This window comes from Nannobrachium achirus, assembly GCF_963921795.1.
Source record: "Nannobrachium achirus genome assembly, chromosome: 2".
Taxonomy (NCBI): Eukaryota; Metazoa; Chordata; class Actinopteri; order Myctophiformes; family Myctophidae; genus Nannobrachium; species Nannobrachium achirus.
The window spans coordinates 17,843,702-17,860,136 of NC_137811.1; the positions used below are offsets into that span (position 1 = coordinate 17,843,702).

General features: G+C 40.1%; 1 protein-coding gene across 1 annotated transcript in view; it reads right to left on the bottom strand.

The window, feature by feature from the left end:
* Nucleotides 1-2,515: 2,515 nt before the first annotated feature.
* LOC308296816 (rap guanine nucleotide exchange factor 5-like) overlaps nucleotides 2,516-16,435 on the bottom strand; it is a gene marked incomplete at its 5' end in the record, with an annotated part of 127,330 nt that continues 113,410 nt past the window's right edge. Inside the window, 6 exons of the mRNA XM_080740144.1 lie at nucleotides 2,516-3,072; nucleotides 4,048-4,102; nucleotides 4,557-4,621; nucleotides 5,210-5,297; nucleotides 6,658-6,708; nucleotides 7,473-7,563. Of these exons, the coding sequence (XP_080596270.1) occupies nucleotides 2,954-3,072; nucleotides 4,048-4,102; nucleotides 4,557-4,621; nucleotides 5,210-5,297; nucleotides 6,658-6,708; nucleotides 7,473-7,563 (469 nt within the window). The 3' untranslated portion in view covers nucleotides 2,516-2,953. The remainder of the gene's footprint in view (nucleotides 3,073-4,047; nucleotides 4,103-4,556; nucleotides 4,622-5,209; nucleotides 5,298-6,657; nucleotides 6,709-7,472; nucleotides 7,564-16,435) is intronic.

Consider the following 16,435-nt stretch of genomic DNA (forward strand, 5'->3'; position numbering starts at 1 on the left):
ATTTAACCACTTGAACTGTCAATATGAAATAAATTTGACCTTTCATTCTGTACATAGTCTAACTCTTTTTACCCTCTACACCAAACCTCTTTGCGAGTTCTCAGAATATGGATGCTAGGGTTCAAGTGGTTAATATAAAAAAGGAGAAAATAAAAACTTTCTATCGCTCAAAGATTTGGAGGACCCCTTGTAGTAACTCTGAGGACCCCCTAGGGGTCCCGGACCCCCTGTTGAAGACCCATGGCCTACAGTACATGTGTTCTCCCTCCTGATTAGATTAAATTGGTGACCCTCCTGAAAACGTATTGGTTTTTACTAAAGAGCTTTAGAGATGGGGAGAGCCCTCTGTACTGAACAAACAAACACTCTACAGCAATATCAGAATGTAGAGACAAAACACACCTTTAAATAAACAGTTAATGAGCTACAGTATGGCTGTAGCTATACTGTGATGCTGGTTAACCATGGTTTATTCACAATGTGTTTCTCACAGAGCAATAAGACCTCTTTGGTTGGTTTTGGATAGCGCACAGCTCACATCTTGAGTGTTCATTTAACTTAGGGCAGGGGTGTCCAAAGTGAGGTCCGGGGGCCAATTGCGGCCCGAGGACCAATTTTATACGGCCCGCGGCTTAATTCTTAAATTGTTTTATTCTTAAATAAACGGCCCGCCAGCACCGTCAAACAAGAATATTTTCCCAGAGTATATTTTGTCAGGATTCCTTGTTCCCTGTTGTCTCATTCTGAAGAGGTCAAAGAAAGGATATTTTATTGTATTTTTTACCTTGCACGTCTGGTTACATTTGGTAATGTGAAATAAAGCTGAGTTATTTGTGTTTTGTTCAGAGCACACACCTGACAAAAGACCATTGATATTAAATATGGATGATGATAGACAGTTATATAAAATCGTTTAAATGTGATGCATATGAATGTGACTTTGTTACGGCCTGAAAGTACACTATGTCAGGAGATGTAATCGGCCTTTGGGTGTTTTCATATTTTCTAATGTGGCCCCCTTTGAAAAAGGTTTGGACACCCCTGTCTTACCCATAAAGGTTCCACTAACTCAATTCTCAGGATGTTACTGTGGTTGGTGATGTTCACTCACTGCCTCGTAGACATCAGAGAAAATCAATGTTACACTTTATATGAAATCTTATGTTTAAAGAACATATAGGTGTGCAGAGCCTACACGGTGAATCTTTAGTGTCAATTTAACTCTGTAGAGCGTACACATGAAACCAAATGGACCCTGTAAAGGTCCATTTGATTTAAAGGAGCACTCAGGATTGTAGAATGAATGTTACAATAATACATACGTGTAGATATACAGCGTGACATTATAGGCTACCGTAAGCATGTTGTGTTGGAGGCTGTGGTTGTAAGATCTGTATTCAAATATAGTTGAGCTACATCTTATGATTTTAATGAACAGGACGGTTTCCACAGAGTTCTTTAGCCGTGAATCGCCTTCATGTAGATGATAGATCCATAGACACAATAACCCCCACGGTTGTTCTCAGCTGACTCTGGTATTATTCCTGGTTGACTGGCTCCCTCTTGTGGCCAGGGCCAGGATCTGGTGTTCCTCTGAACACTGACTTGAGAGATTGTGCTCAGGGACGTGCTGGCCATTGGGAAAAGCGGGATAACTCCTGAACGGCCGGTTCATTCCAGGCCGGTCCAGGCCGGCCATTAGGAAAAAAATAATAATAAAATGTCGGCCTTCGTTCCATTTTGGGGGCTGGGCGGCCAAAAAAGTAAATCCTCACTGTCGGGCAGAAACCTTGTATCTCCAAGTTTCAAATGTATACATTTTTTCGCAAAGCAAAGACCTGCTTCATCATACAAGGCCGTTGCACAAAAGTAGTGAAAACAGCCGATCTACAAGCGCACAACGCCTCGCGGTGCGAGGCGTTGTGTGCTTGTAGATCGGCTGTTTTCACTAGTTTAAATCATTTTTAAAATGATAAATACAAAACAAACGGTTTTGGACATACAAGGTTTCCACCCGACGACGACAAAATATAACTAAAAAAAGAAAAAAAATGAGGGCCTCTCCAACTCTTTTTCCCGGCATGTCCCTGATTGTGCTGAACAGCAGCAAAGACTCCAAAAGACATCCAGACTTTGACCCTTTTCCAGTGTTCCAGTGTGAGAGAGAGAGCAGAAGTCAACACACTTGCAAATTTTTGAAACTCCGACCATCGGACGTTCACGAGATCTGACGTTCACGTGGAGAGACCGACCTGCACCCACTCAGTAAACCTTTTGGTACTGTGACGAGGCGTGGCATTGCTTATCTGACATCAAAGATGGTTGTCAACAGTCAGCAGTAAGCTGGTACTGTTTGTAGGAGGAGGAGGAGGTGGTGGTTCCTTGGCAAAATTCTTACAATCTGACTGACTGGCAGATGGACTAGGGTTGGGATCATATCAAATTGTAACGATTCCTGTTCCTTTAACGGATTAACTCTTAACGGTCCCATTCCTTAACCGTTCCAAAAGGACTCTTACAGGTCTGTAACTCTGACAGTGTACAAATGGACACTTATGGGTCCATTTGATTCCATTTGTACACACTCAGAGTTGTGGTGGTTCTTGAAATTTTGAAGTTAGATAACCACCGGTATTGTAATTGTACAGCAGATGTGAAGTCCACCTACTGTCTCTGACAGTGTGATACAAAAAAACGGTTCCGGAAATCGTTCCGAAATGTGAAGGAACCGATTCCTGGTTCCTCCGGATCCCAACCCAAGTGGGGACCAGCATAAAGAGCCTCTGTGTGTGTCTCTATGTGTGGGGCGCCAGCTTGTGAGACAGAATGTACTGTCTCAGGTACTCTCTCTCTCTCTGTGTCCATGTCCGGAGCTCCAGTCTGTCTCTCTCTCTGTGTCTAGTCTGTCTCTCTGTGTACATGTCCGTGGCTCTAGCCTGTGAGACAGAGGGTATTATGTCCTAGGTTCCAGTCTGTGAGAGAGCTCAAACTGAGTCTCCTGGTTGTGGAGGATCAGCAGGTGGTGGATGTAGGAGTTCACTTCAGCGCTGCCCTTCTCTGTGATGCCGTTCCCTGTCAGGGATGAGGAAACAAAACACACAAAGAACATTATGATTATTATGTTTACGAGGAACATGGCCTGATCTGCAAGCCCACGTCGACGTTTCTACTGTCGTATCATACGACATGCCTCCTCCGTAGAATGGATTATGAATTAAGTACATTTTGGAGATTTTCCGCCTATAATGAGGCCAAAATAGGGACCTTAAGGTTAATGTGGTTAAATGTGTGCACATTTCTGTAGTGTTTGATGGAAAGATATACCAGGAGGTCCCCAGCTAAATTAGCCTAATATCGCAGGCAGAATCATTTTAAACAGTTTATCGCGTTATTCTTTAGAAAATAGTAGATCTACAAGCTTGTACATCTGCTATTTTTGAAATATTTTGAAAAATAATTAATATTTCAGTCTTTTCAGATGGGGGTCCGCGACCACATTTGGGGGTCATTTTTAGAACCACTGGGTTAACCCTGCAAGGCCCGAATTAATTTCTACTGGCCCCAAAAAATTAAAAGAAAATCAGGTGGTGTTGTAGGAGTCCTAATCACAGGAAAATGAAATGTTAAAAAATTAATAATGTTTTTGTAAGGTTTTATAGCCATAAATCATAAATCATGCTCTAATTTGCATTTTGGGGATATTTTTCACAATAATAACATATGTACATGTTCTAGACATTCTAATGATCACGAAAAACAATATTACAGGCATTTTACTTATGTTTTAGTGAGGAATAACTTCAGTTAAAAAGTGAGATGTTGTTTGTCCAGACGCTGGAATTTCAAATTCTCTGGGAGGTGTGAATGTCAGCCCCTGTGGGGGGTATTTATATGCAAATATCGTGGCCAATGGCATTGTAATACTAAACAATAGGATTTAATGGTGATGTAATTATAACATTTTATAAAAAATGATTTAAAAAACGTTGCCAAAAAGCAACGCTGGGCCTTGCAAGGGTTAAGCAACAACACAAACTGGTTACCCACCTAGAAGATCAGTCTGACAGTGTCTGATGAGCCGCACTGTGTCTGCTACCATGTGCTGCAAGACATGACAAAACAACATACTGTATCAACAACACTGTTCAACTGTAGACGACTATAAAAACAAAAACTAACTAATTCATTTAAACATAATGTATTTCCGGGGGGAAAGGAATCTTTGGCCTGTCAGTACTGTAGTAGCAGTTTCTACAAGCTCACAATACGTTGTGATGCCCCCTGTAGATCAGCTATTTTCGCTGTTTACACAACATCTTTGTACGACAAAGTATACAATAAGGCTTAGCCTAATTAGTCGTTAATCAGACTAATCTGTCCATCAATGTACCGTATAAAAATAAGAAAATAGTTAAGTTATATGTTATTCTCAGCTATTCAGTTAATCAAAAAAGTAATTGATAGAATAACCAATAAGAAATTAATCAATAGTTGTAGCAGTAGTCCAGACTCATCAATACTTTGACCATATGAGTGTTCAGGCTTTGTTGACTCACCAGCTTCTCAAAGTTGACCAGATTATCATGAAATGTTTTGTTGCCTTCGTGAATGAACGTGATATCTGCAACACACAACCATTCTAATTAGAATCAGTAACACATTTGTTTATAGCTCTTTCTCTTGTTGTACACAGCACATACAGTACTGTAGGAAAATATATGGTTTCTAAATATACATGATATGGTTGTATAAATGACATCAATAGAGGGTTTTACAAGGCAAGTTAGTTGAGCTACGACACCCTCTGGTGGACAGATTTGAAGTGACATACACAGAACTACAATGTGGCAGCTAAAATAAATGTATGCAATTAAAAATGATTTAAACAGAATATAAACATACATGAGGACAGTGAAAAATTGCCACAGTCACAGAATTGTGAAAATAGTCGATCCATAAGCTCACAGCGCCTTGTACGCGAGGCGTTTTGAGCTTAAATAGAGTGGCTATTTTCACAATATTGAAATATTATTTATCAAACTAAAGTATTAGTCAAGCTAAATGTAGTGCCTCAATTTCTACAATTCCATGTGCTTGTCAGGGTGGAGGCGTCCCCAGTTCAAATATGAGTGTTTTGGGGGGGTCCCCATGTTCACATATGATTATTTGGGGTTGGTCGCGGCCTGTATACTAGGGATAATGAACACACCTTTCAGTAACAGAGGGAGGAAGGGAATCTTTGGAGCCTTCATCTTCTTAAACGAGTCCCTGTAGGCCTTGTGGTTTAGAGAGGGGTCCTGGGAGGAACACATAAATATGTCATAATCAGGGGCGTCATAAGGGGGTGAAAAGTGGGACTGGGTTACTAGGGCCCAAGGTGGATGGGCCTTAATTATTTATACTTTAGCTATTGAAAAATAGCAGATATTTTTAAGCCAACATTTGTAACTCAAATTTTGCTTCTGAGGGGTCCCTGGAACTAAATATTTTGAGATGGGGGTCTATGGCCAAATACATATCATTTTGGGGGTCCTTCACATGAAAAGGTTTGAGCAACACTGACATAGAAACATACAGAAGGATTTGAAATATAAAAAAAGCAGCTAAAGCTCGCAGTTAGCTTGTACATCTGGTATTTTTCAATGGTTAAAGCACAAAATAGCGTAATAATGCGTTCCCAGTCCTTGTACCCAGGGCCCATAATTTGGTGTGACACCCCTGGTCATAATAATAATATGTGTCAGAAATATGAGAGAAATAACATGTGTAACGCGTAATTTATGTTCTGTCATGCGATGGTGTTGCGTTCTGAAAACAACAGACCTACAAGGTTCACTATGTTCAGTGTGGGACACTGGCAACTACAATGAAGTATATCGTCTCTCTGTCGGTACTCTGTCGGGTAGAAACCTCATATGTCCAAAACTGTTTACTTTTCAGGATTCAAACTCAAAAGTATGAAAAGTAGCAGATCTGCAAGCTCAAAACGCGTCGCTTCGCACCACATTTCGAGCATGTGGATCTGCTACTTTTGATGCTTTTGTGTGATGCTGTAGTATGATCAAGTAGGGGGTTGATTAAAAAAACTTAAGGTTAGATTATGGAGATAAGGTCCGACAGCAACATTATTTCAGGTTTACGTGTGCATATTTTACTTTGAGGTCTTATGGGGTTAGGATTGCATAGCCTATTCAACGGTTCAGGTTTAGACGTTGGAGTTATAGAGTTATCATTTATACATAGTTGTGCAGCACTAGTGTCACGCATCAAAAATAGCCGACCTAGATCTGCCTTTTCGGTGTGCGACCCCAGGCGCACAACAGAGCAGAACTCAAGCTTTTTGTAAGTGCGTGCGTGGCTGCGCGCATTGCTGTGTACATGCATGCACGTGCTCACACTTGCGCGCGCGTGTGTGTGTAATGAATTGCCGTATGAATTATTAAGAGGTTGTGTGAGTGGCCCAGGGCCATGTTTACCTCATTTCACCCCCTTTTTTTGTGTCTGCAAGGAATTTCATGTTTTCTTGAATATGTATGTCAGCCCACAGCAACCTGGAGCAACCTCCACAGAGACCAGTGTGGGTCTAGAAGTCATCATTAACAGCTTAAAGCTTTCTAATCCCACACCACAATGAAGTGTTTGGAAGTGAACACCTACTGTCATCATCTCCAGTTCAGAGAACAGCTTTTTGAACTTCCCAGGAACCTTCTGCAAAGACAAAAAATAATAATAATTGAATTAAATCAAAGGTATTAGTTTCACTGACAAACCAAGCTCTCTCTCTCTCTCTCTCTCTCTCTCTCTCTCTCTCTCTCTCTCTCTGTGTGTGTGTGTGTGTGTGTGTGTGTGTGTGTGTGTGTGTGTGTGTGTGTGTGTGTGTGTGTGTGTGTGTGTGTGTGTGTGTGTGTGTGTGAGTGTGTGTGTGTGTGTGTGTGTGGACAGGGAATTACTACTTTGTGGGGACCTCATGTCCCCACAAAGATAGTACAATCGGAGGAAAAAACCTTGTGGGGACAAATTAATATGTCCCCACAAGGTGTTTAGGGGTTAGGTTAAGGGTTAGGGTTAGGGTTAAAAATGAATGGAATGTCCCCACAAATATAGTAGACTATGTGTAATGTCCCCACAAAGTAGTAATTGCAAACCTGCAAACCTGTGTGTGTGTGTGTGTGTGTGTGTGTGCGTGTGTGTGTGCGTGCGTGCGTGCGTGCGTGCGTGCGTGCGTGCGTGCGTGTCCTGGGCATGACATTAAACTGCCCCATTGAAAATACCACTGTCAATTAGGTGCAGATTTAAGATGCATTCGCTGTATGGACTGTATGTTACAGTACAGGTCAGGTGGGTACAGTCAGTGCAGAGGTCCAGTGTTACAGTACAGGTCAGGAGGGTACAGTCAGTGCAGAGGTCCAGAGTTACAGACAGTACAGGTCAGGAGGGTACAGTCAGTGCAGAGGTCCAGGGAGGCTGCTTACCTCCCAGGTCAGGCTGAGGCGGCTGACTGCTGCAGTATTCAGACCCATGATGATGGCAAACAGACAGTTGAGGTTCCTCTGGGCCTTACAGCTGGACAGAGAAGAACACACTGTTACTGAGCTGTTTAACCTTACATTACTGAGCTGTTTAACCTTACATTACAGAGCTGTTTAACCATTACTGAACTGTTTAACCTTACAGTTCCAAGGATGTCCAACATAAAAAAGACCATAAAAGGACTTATTTGGGATGTTCAACTGTACTTGTACAGTACTACATTCTATTGTATTGACTGTACTGTTCTCAAACAGATGGACAGAGCAGAACAACACTGTTACTGATCTGTTTGACTTACATTACTGAACGGTTTAACTGTACATTACAGGGTTTTTAGGTCACAAGTATTTTATGTTCAGTTCTTCCCAGAATAGGGAGGCCACAGGACATTTCTAACCGCATGGTAGGTTCCAGCCACCAGGGTCTGAACCAGTGGTTTTCAACCATTTTCATATGAAGGTCCACAAACCAGCATTTGACGAGATTTAGCCTCTCAAACATAGAATTCCATGCTGTATTGCCACCATCTAAAATTAAATGAAGAAGATGACAAAAGTAAAACATCTCTTTGCCTGTCATTCCCACTTCTACAACTGCACACACACAAGTTGTATTAACATAAGCTAATGATAGATGCCACAGTTGGACACAGTGCTACTGTTCCTAAAAAGCACCTTCCCCGCCACACCCGAAAGTGTAAACGGGGCAGCAGAAAGCCTCAATAACATATTCGACCTTACAATTCGACCTAACAAAGAACAAAGACAACACTGACAATTGGAAAACACTGTAAGGAAAAAAAGAAACCAGCATACTAGAAACCAGCTACAAGATATTGAGGACTCAATAATGACAAACAACTTCTGGGAAAATTGGAATAAACTAAACAAACAAAAACAGGATGAGCTACCCATCCAAAATGGAGACATTCTCAAAACTCTTTGGCCCAATAGAGGAAAACGAAGGCAAATACAAGATAAACTAAAAAACCTAGAGTCAATCATAAAAGACTACCAAAACCCGGACTCACCAATTACACTGAACGAATTACAAGAGAAAACTAGAAATACTGTTCCTTCGAAACAGTGTGGGCTCGATTCCAACCCAACAAATAGGATACTTTAAGGTACTGTAAGGTACAGTACCTTACAGTATTGTACTGTACCTTACTATACTGTACTGCACCTTACTGTACTGTACTGTACTGTACTGTACTGTAACTTACTGTACTTTACTGTACTCTACTGTACTGTACTTTACTGTATTCTACTGTAACTTACTGTACTTTACTGTACTCTACTGTACCTTACTGTACTGTACTCTACTGTACCTTACTGTACTGTACTGTACCTTACTGTACTATACTATACTGTACTCTACTGTACCGTACTGTACCTTACTGTACTGTACTCTACTGTACCTTACTATACTGTACTTTACTGTACTCTACTGTACTTTACTGTACTCCACTGTACCTTACTGTACTTTATTCTACTTTACTGTACTTTATTGTACTTTACTGTACTCTACTGTACCTTACTGTACTGTATTGTACTTTACTGTACCTTACTGTACTGTACTCTACTGTACCTTTCTGTACTGTACCTTTCTGTACCTTACTGTACTTTACTGTACTCTACTGAACCTTACTGTACTTTTACTGTACTCTACTGAACCTTACTGTACTGTACATATTATATGTGTTCTAGATCTACATTTTTGATTCTGTGTTTGGGAACCAGCAACTGTCAAATGGACTCCAACTGTAGTGGAGTATATTGAGTGCATATACTGTAGGCTAACAATCCCAGATCACATATGTCCTCCACTATGTCTATAACCAAGGCGTTCTTCTATGTGGCCACTCCAGACTGAGGAGTGGAGCATGGCTTTTATTGTGTTTGTGGATCTGACTTGGAAATGCATTGGTTTTGATATCTCCCTGACAACCAACAACAACCACTAATATGGCTGACTGTCCCTGCGGGCTCTAGGATATATGGCTATGGGATTTACATCCCATCGCCCGGACTTGATTCTTGATCACAGCTGTGTAATCAGTAGAGTGGAGAGGGACATTTATTTATAGTTTTAACTATAACTATAGTTTTATACATCACACAGCTTAGACATTTGGATCAAATCAGAGAGCAGACCTGTGTGAACGCAATGATATAGATAGCATATCTGAAGTGTGAACACTGCAGCCACAGCGCCTTAACATAAACATGGGTCTATTATCCTTCTCTCCACTCTGGGGACCCATTGGAAATGCATTGGGTGCTTAAAGTTAAACATTTTAATTTTTTTATATTTATACTACAAAACATTTCAAAACCAAAAATACAAGCACACTTGTCCTCAGTAAGCTGAACACATAAAAATTTGAATGGTGTTGAAAGGTGTAAGCGTTTAAGAGATGAAGCGCGCCAAAGTATTGAGGAGATACTGACTAGTATAGTATAGTATATAAACTAGAAAATATTGTTCCTTCGAAACAATTGTGGGCTCGCTTCAAGCCAGAAAACAATGGCTATAAATGTACAAAATGTCAAGATCGCAGGCAGTGCTCTCTTTGACGTTACTGACGTCAAAGATTGGTCCATTTTGTTCCAAAAATGTGTTGTGCAAAAGTTGACCCGCTGGTGGCGCTATAACAGGCCAATGTAAGAAGGGTGGTATCTGCTCCTTGACCTATTGGGAATGTGCTTGCAAGATTTCACGCACATTGCAGGCTGTGTTCATGATTTGAGGTGTTTTTGGCTTTGGCCACTTTATCGCTGCTTGCAGCTATATTTATTATTTTTATTTTTTTGTGTGTGTGCACTTCATAGGCATATTACATAAAGGTCCTTAGATTGTGTGTAGAATGTTTCATGCAAATTGCTAAAAAAATCCTAACGGGTTTAAGCGTTTCACAAACTGCTCAAAATGATATAGCGCCCCCCTTTGGCCAATTGGAGTAAGATTGGTTTTAGTGATATTTGGACTAACACTCTACATCTTTGCCAAATGCCATGAACATGTTACTTTGCATGTATGATTTAGAGGCAGAAGAAGAATTTGCATAAAAATGCAATATTCATTGAATTATTAAAAAAAGCATGTTTCAATTTTTTTTTTATCCGATCTGACAGAACTTTAGATATTGGTCCAAAGTTCATGTAAAAAAATGTTTTGTGGACGTGACGCGAAAATTCCAGAATAAAAGCGGGTTTGAGCGTTTTACAAACTGCTCAAAATGGCGGAAAATCTAAGGGCGGAGCTTACTTAACAAAGACACAGATGTCTTCCGCTCGAGTCAAAGCACGCGTGTAAGCAAGTTGCATGTCTTAAAACGAAACGAGTCATGACTTATGCCCGTTTGAAGTTTGAATTTTCAAACGCTTCGTATAGCGCCCCCCTTTGGCCGATTGGAATAAAATTGGTTTCAGTGATACTTTGACTAACCCTCTACATCTTTGCCAAATGCCATGAACGTGTAACTTTGCATGTATGATTTAGAGGCCGAAGAATAATTTGCATAAAACCGCAATATTGATTGAATTATTAAAAAATTATATTTCACTTTAAAAAAAATCTGGTTGATCAATCTGACCGTATTGGTCCAAAGTTCATGTGAACAAAGTTTCGTGCGCGTAATGCAAAAATCCCAGGAGGAGATAGATTTTTACTGTTTTTCATATAATTCAAAATTCTGGGGGATCCAAAGGTCAGAGGTCAAAAGTCAGAGCGTAAAAGTTGTTCGGCATGAGGAGACGCATACGTGTATACAGGTTTCATGACTGTACGTATAACAGAGCATGAGCTCTATCTGTTCAAAGTTCGCACTTTCGAAGGCTTTCTACAGCGCCACCATTTGGCCGATTGCTGTAAAAAATAATAGCACACTTCGCCACTGTAAGCTGAACACATTGATGTTTTTATTTTCATTTTCTGTATAAGTATGTAGGAGTAGAAAGGAACCGAAGTTTTGAGGAGAACTTGATATGACGGTTAGATATTGTCACTAGAAAAATATTGTTCCTTCGAAACAATTGTGGGCTCGCTTCAAGCCGGAAAACAATGGCTATAAAAGCACAAAATGTCAAGATCGCAGGCAGTGCTCTCTTTGACGTTACTGACGTCAAAGATTGGTCCATTTTGTTCCAAAAATGTGTTGTGCAAAAGTTGACCCGCTGGTGGCGCTATAACAGGCCAATGTGAGAAGGTTGGTATCTGTTCCTTGACCTATTGGGAATGTGCTTGCAAGATTTCACGCACATCCCAGGCTGTGTTCATGATTTGAGGTGTTTTTGGCTTTGGACACTTTATCGCTGCTTGCAGCTATATTTATTATTATTATTTTATAATTTTTTTGTGTGCACTTCATAGGCATGTTAGATAAAGGTCCTTAGATTGCGTGTAGAATGTTTCATGCAAATTGCAAAAAAAATCCTAGAATAAAAACGGGTTTAAGCGTTTTACAAACTGCTCAAAATTATATAGCGCCCCCCTTTGGCCATTTGGGGTAAGATTGGTTTCAGTGATATTTGAACTAACCCTCTACACTATTTTGTCATGAAAATGTGACTTTGCTTGTATGTTTTAGAGGCAGAAGAATAATTTGCATAAAAATGCAATATTGTTTGAATTATTTAAAAAAGCATGTTTCAATGTTAAAGAAATCCGATCTGACAGATCTTTAGATATCGGTCCAAAGTTCACGTAAAAAAAGTTTTGTGCACGTGACGCGAAAATTCCAGAATAAAAGCGGGTTTACGCGTTTTACAAACTGCTCAAAGTGGCGGAAAATCGAAGGGCGGAGCTTACTTAACAACGACACAGATGTCTTCCGCTTGAGTCAAAGCACGCGTGTAACAAGTTGCATGTCTTCAAACGAAACGAGTCATGACTTATGCCCGTTTGAAGTTTGAATTTTCAGACGCTTCGTATAGCGCCCCCCTTTGGCCGATTGGAATAAAATTGGTTTCAGTGATACCTTGACTAACCCTCTACATCTTTGCCAAATGCCATGAACGTGTAACTTTGCATGTATGATTTAGAGGCCGAAGAATAATTTGCATAAAACTGCAATATTTATTGAATTATTAAAAAATTATATTTCACTTTAAAAGAAATCCGCCGAGATTAGTTTGACCGTATTGGTCCAAAGTTCATGTGAAAAAAGTTTTGTGCGCGTATCGAAAAAAACCCAGGAGGAGATAGATTTTTACTGTTTTTCATATAATTCCAAATTGTGGGAGATCTAAAGGTCAAAGGTCAAAAGTCAGAGCGTAAAAGTTGTTCGGCATGAGGAGACGCATACGTGTATACAGGTTTCATGGCTTTACCTCAAACACAGCATGAGCTATACCTGTTCAAAGTTCGCACTTTCGAAGGCTTCCTACAGCGCCACCATTTGGCCGATTGCTGTAAAAAGTAATAGCACACGTCGCCACAGTAAGCTGAACACATTGATGTTTTTATTTTCATTTTCTCACTAAGTATGTAGGAGTAGAAAGGAACCGAAGTTTTTTGATACTTGCACTGACTGCCTGCCTAGTATAGAAATAATGACAATATCTAAAGTGTGCTCGCCTTATAGGCGAGCCCACAACTAGAAAAATATTGTTCCTTCGAAACAATTGTGGGCTCGCTTCAAGCCAGAAAACAATGGCTATAAAAGTACAAAATGTCAATATCGCAGGCAGTGCTCTCTTTGACGTTACTGACGTCAAAGATTGGTCCATTTTGTTCCAGAAATGTGTTGTGCAAAAGTTGACCCGCTGGTGGCGCTATAACAGGCCAATGTAAGAAGGGTGGTATCTGCTCCTTGACCTATTGGGAATGTGCTTGCAAGATTTCACGCACATTGCAGGCTGTGTTCATGATTTGAGGTGTTTTTGGCTTTGGCCACTTTATCGCTGCTTGCAGCTATATTCATTATTATTATTTTTTTTGTGTGTGTGCACTTCATAGGCATATTAGATAAAGGTCCTTAGATTGTGTGTAGAATGTTTCATGCAAATTGCAAAAATAAATCCTAACGGGTTTAAGCGTTTCACAAACTGCTCAAAATGATATAGCGCCCCCCTTTGGCCAATTGGGGTAAGATTGGTTTTAGTGATATTTGGACTAACACTCTACATCTTTGCCAAATGCCATGAACATGTTACTTTGCATGTATGATTTAGAGGCAGAAGAATAATTTGCATAAAACTGCAATATTCATTGAATTTATTTTAAAAAGCATGTTTCAATTTTAAAGAAATCCGATCTGACAGATCTTTAGATATCGGTCCAAAGTTCACGTAAAAAAAGTTTTGTGCACGTGGAGTGAAAATTCCAGAATAAAAGCGGGTTTACGCGTTTTACAAACTGCTCAATATGGCGGAAAATCGGGGGGCGGAGCTTACTTAACAACGACACAGATGTCTTCCGCTCGAGTCAAAGCACGCGTGTAACAAGTTGCATGTCTTCATACGAAACGAGTCATGACTTATGCCCGTTTGAAGTTTGAATTTTCAAACGCTTCGTATAGCGCCCCCCTTTGGCCGATTGGAATAAAATTGGTTTCAGTGATACTTTGACTAACCCTCCACATCTTTGCCAAATGCCATGAACGTGTAACTTTGCATGTATGATTTAGAGGCCGAAGAATAATTTGCATAAAACCGCAACATTGATTGAATTATTAATAAAATATATTTCACTTTAAAAGAAATCCGCCGAGACTAGTTTGACCGTATTGGTCCAAAGTTCATGTGAAAAAAGTTTCATGCGCGTATCGCAAAGATCCCAGGAGGAGATAGATTTGAACTGTTTTTCATATAATTCCAAATTCTGAGGGATCTAAAGATCAGAGGTCAAAAGTCAGAGCGTAAATATTGTTCGGCATGAGGAGACGCATACGTGTATACAGGTTTCATGGCTGTACGTATAACAGAGCATGAGCTATACCTGTTCAAAGTTCGCACTTTCGAAGGCTTCCTACAGCGCCACCATTTGGCCGATTGCTGTAAAAAGTAATAGCACACGTCGCCACAGTAAGCTGAACACATTGATGTTTTTATTTTCATTTTCTCACTAAGTATGTAGGAGTAGAAAGGAACCGAAGTTTTGAGGAGAACTTGATATGACGGTTAGATATTGTCACTAGAAAAATATTGTTCCTTCGAAACAATTGTGGGCTCGCTTCAAGCCAGAAAACAATGGCTATAAAAGTACAAAATGTCAAGATCGCAGGCAGTGCTCTCTTTGACGTTACTGACGTCAAAGATTGGTCCATTTTGTTCCAAAAATGCGTTGTGCAAAAGTTGACCCGCTGGTGGCGCTATAACAGGCCAATGTGAGAAGGGTGGTATCTGTTCCTTGACCTATTGGGAATGTGCTTGTAAGATTTCACGCACATTGCAGGCTGTGTTCATGATTTGAGGTGTTTTTGGCTTTGGCCACTTTCTCGCTGCTTGCAGCTATATTCATTATTATTATTTTTTTGTGTGTGTGTGCACTTCATAGGCATATTATATAAAGGTCCTTAGATTGTGTGTAGAATGTTTCATGCAAATTGCAAAAAGAAATCCTAACGGGTTTAAGCGTTTCACAAACTGCTCAAAATGATATAGCGCCCCCCTTTGGCCAATTGGGGTAAGATTGGTTTTAGTGATATTTGGACTAACACTCTACATCTTTGCCAAATACCATGAACATGTTACTTTGCATGTATGATTTAGAGGCAGAAGAATAATTTGCATAAAACTGCAATATTCATTGAATTTATTTAAAAAAAGCATGTTTCAATTTTAAAGAAATCCGATCTGACAGATCTTTAGATATCGGTCCAAAGTTCACGTAAAAAAAGTTTTGTGCACGTGGAGCGAAAATTCCAGAATAAAAGCGGGTTTACGCGTTTTACAAACTGCTCAAAAAGGCGGAAAATCGAAGGGCGGAGCTTACTTAACAACGACACAGATGTCTTCCGCTTGAGTCAAAGCACGCGTGTAACAAGTTGCATGTCTTCAAACGAAACAAGTCATGACTTATGCCCGTTTGAAGTTTGAATTTTCAAACGCTTCGTATAGCGCCCCCCTTTGGCCGATTGGAATAAAATTGGTTTCAGTGATACTTTGACTAACCCTCCACATCTTTGCCAAATGCCATGAACGTGTAACTTTGCATGTATGATTTAGAGGCTGAAGAATAATTTGCATAAAACCGCAATATTGATTGAAGTATTAAAAAATTATATTTCACTTTAAAAGAAATCCGCCGAGACTAGTTTGACCGTATTGGTCCAAAGTTCATGTGAAAAAAGTTTTGTGCGCGTAACGCAAAAATCCCAGGAGGAGATAGATTTTTACTGTTTTTTATATAATTCAAAATTCTGGGGGATCTAAAGGTCAGAGGTCAAAAGTCAGAGTGCAAAAGTTGTTCGGCATGAGGAGACGCATACGTGTATACAAGTTTCATGACTGTACGTATAACAGAGCATGAGCTCTATCTGTTCAAAGTTCGCACTTTCGAAGGCTTCCTACAGCGCCACCATTTGGCCGATTGCTGTAAAAAATAATAGCACACTTCGCCACTGTAAGCTGAACACATTGATGTTTTTATTTTCATTTTCTGTCTAAGTATGTAGGAGTAGAAAGGAACCGAAGTTTTGAGGAGAACTTGATATGACGGTTAGATATTGTCACTAGAAAAATATTGTTCCTTCGAAACAATTGTGGGCTCGCTTCAAGCCAGAAAACAATGGCTATAAAAGTACAAAATGTCAAGATCGCAGGCAGTGCTCTCTTTGACGTTACTGACGTCAACGATTGGTCCATTTTGTTCCAAAAATGTGTTGTGCAAAAGTTGACCCGCTGGTGGCGCTATAACAGGCCAATGTAAGAAGGGTGGTATCTGTTCCTTGACCTATTGG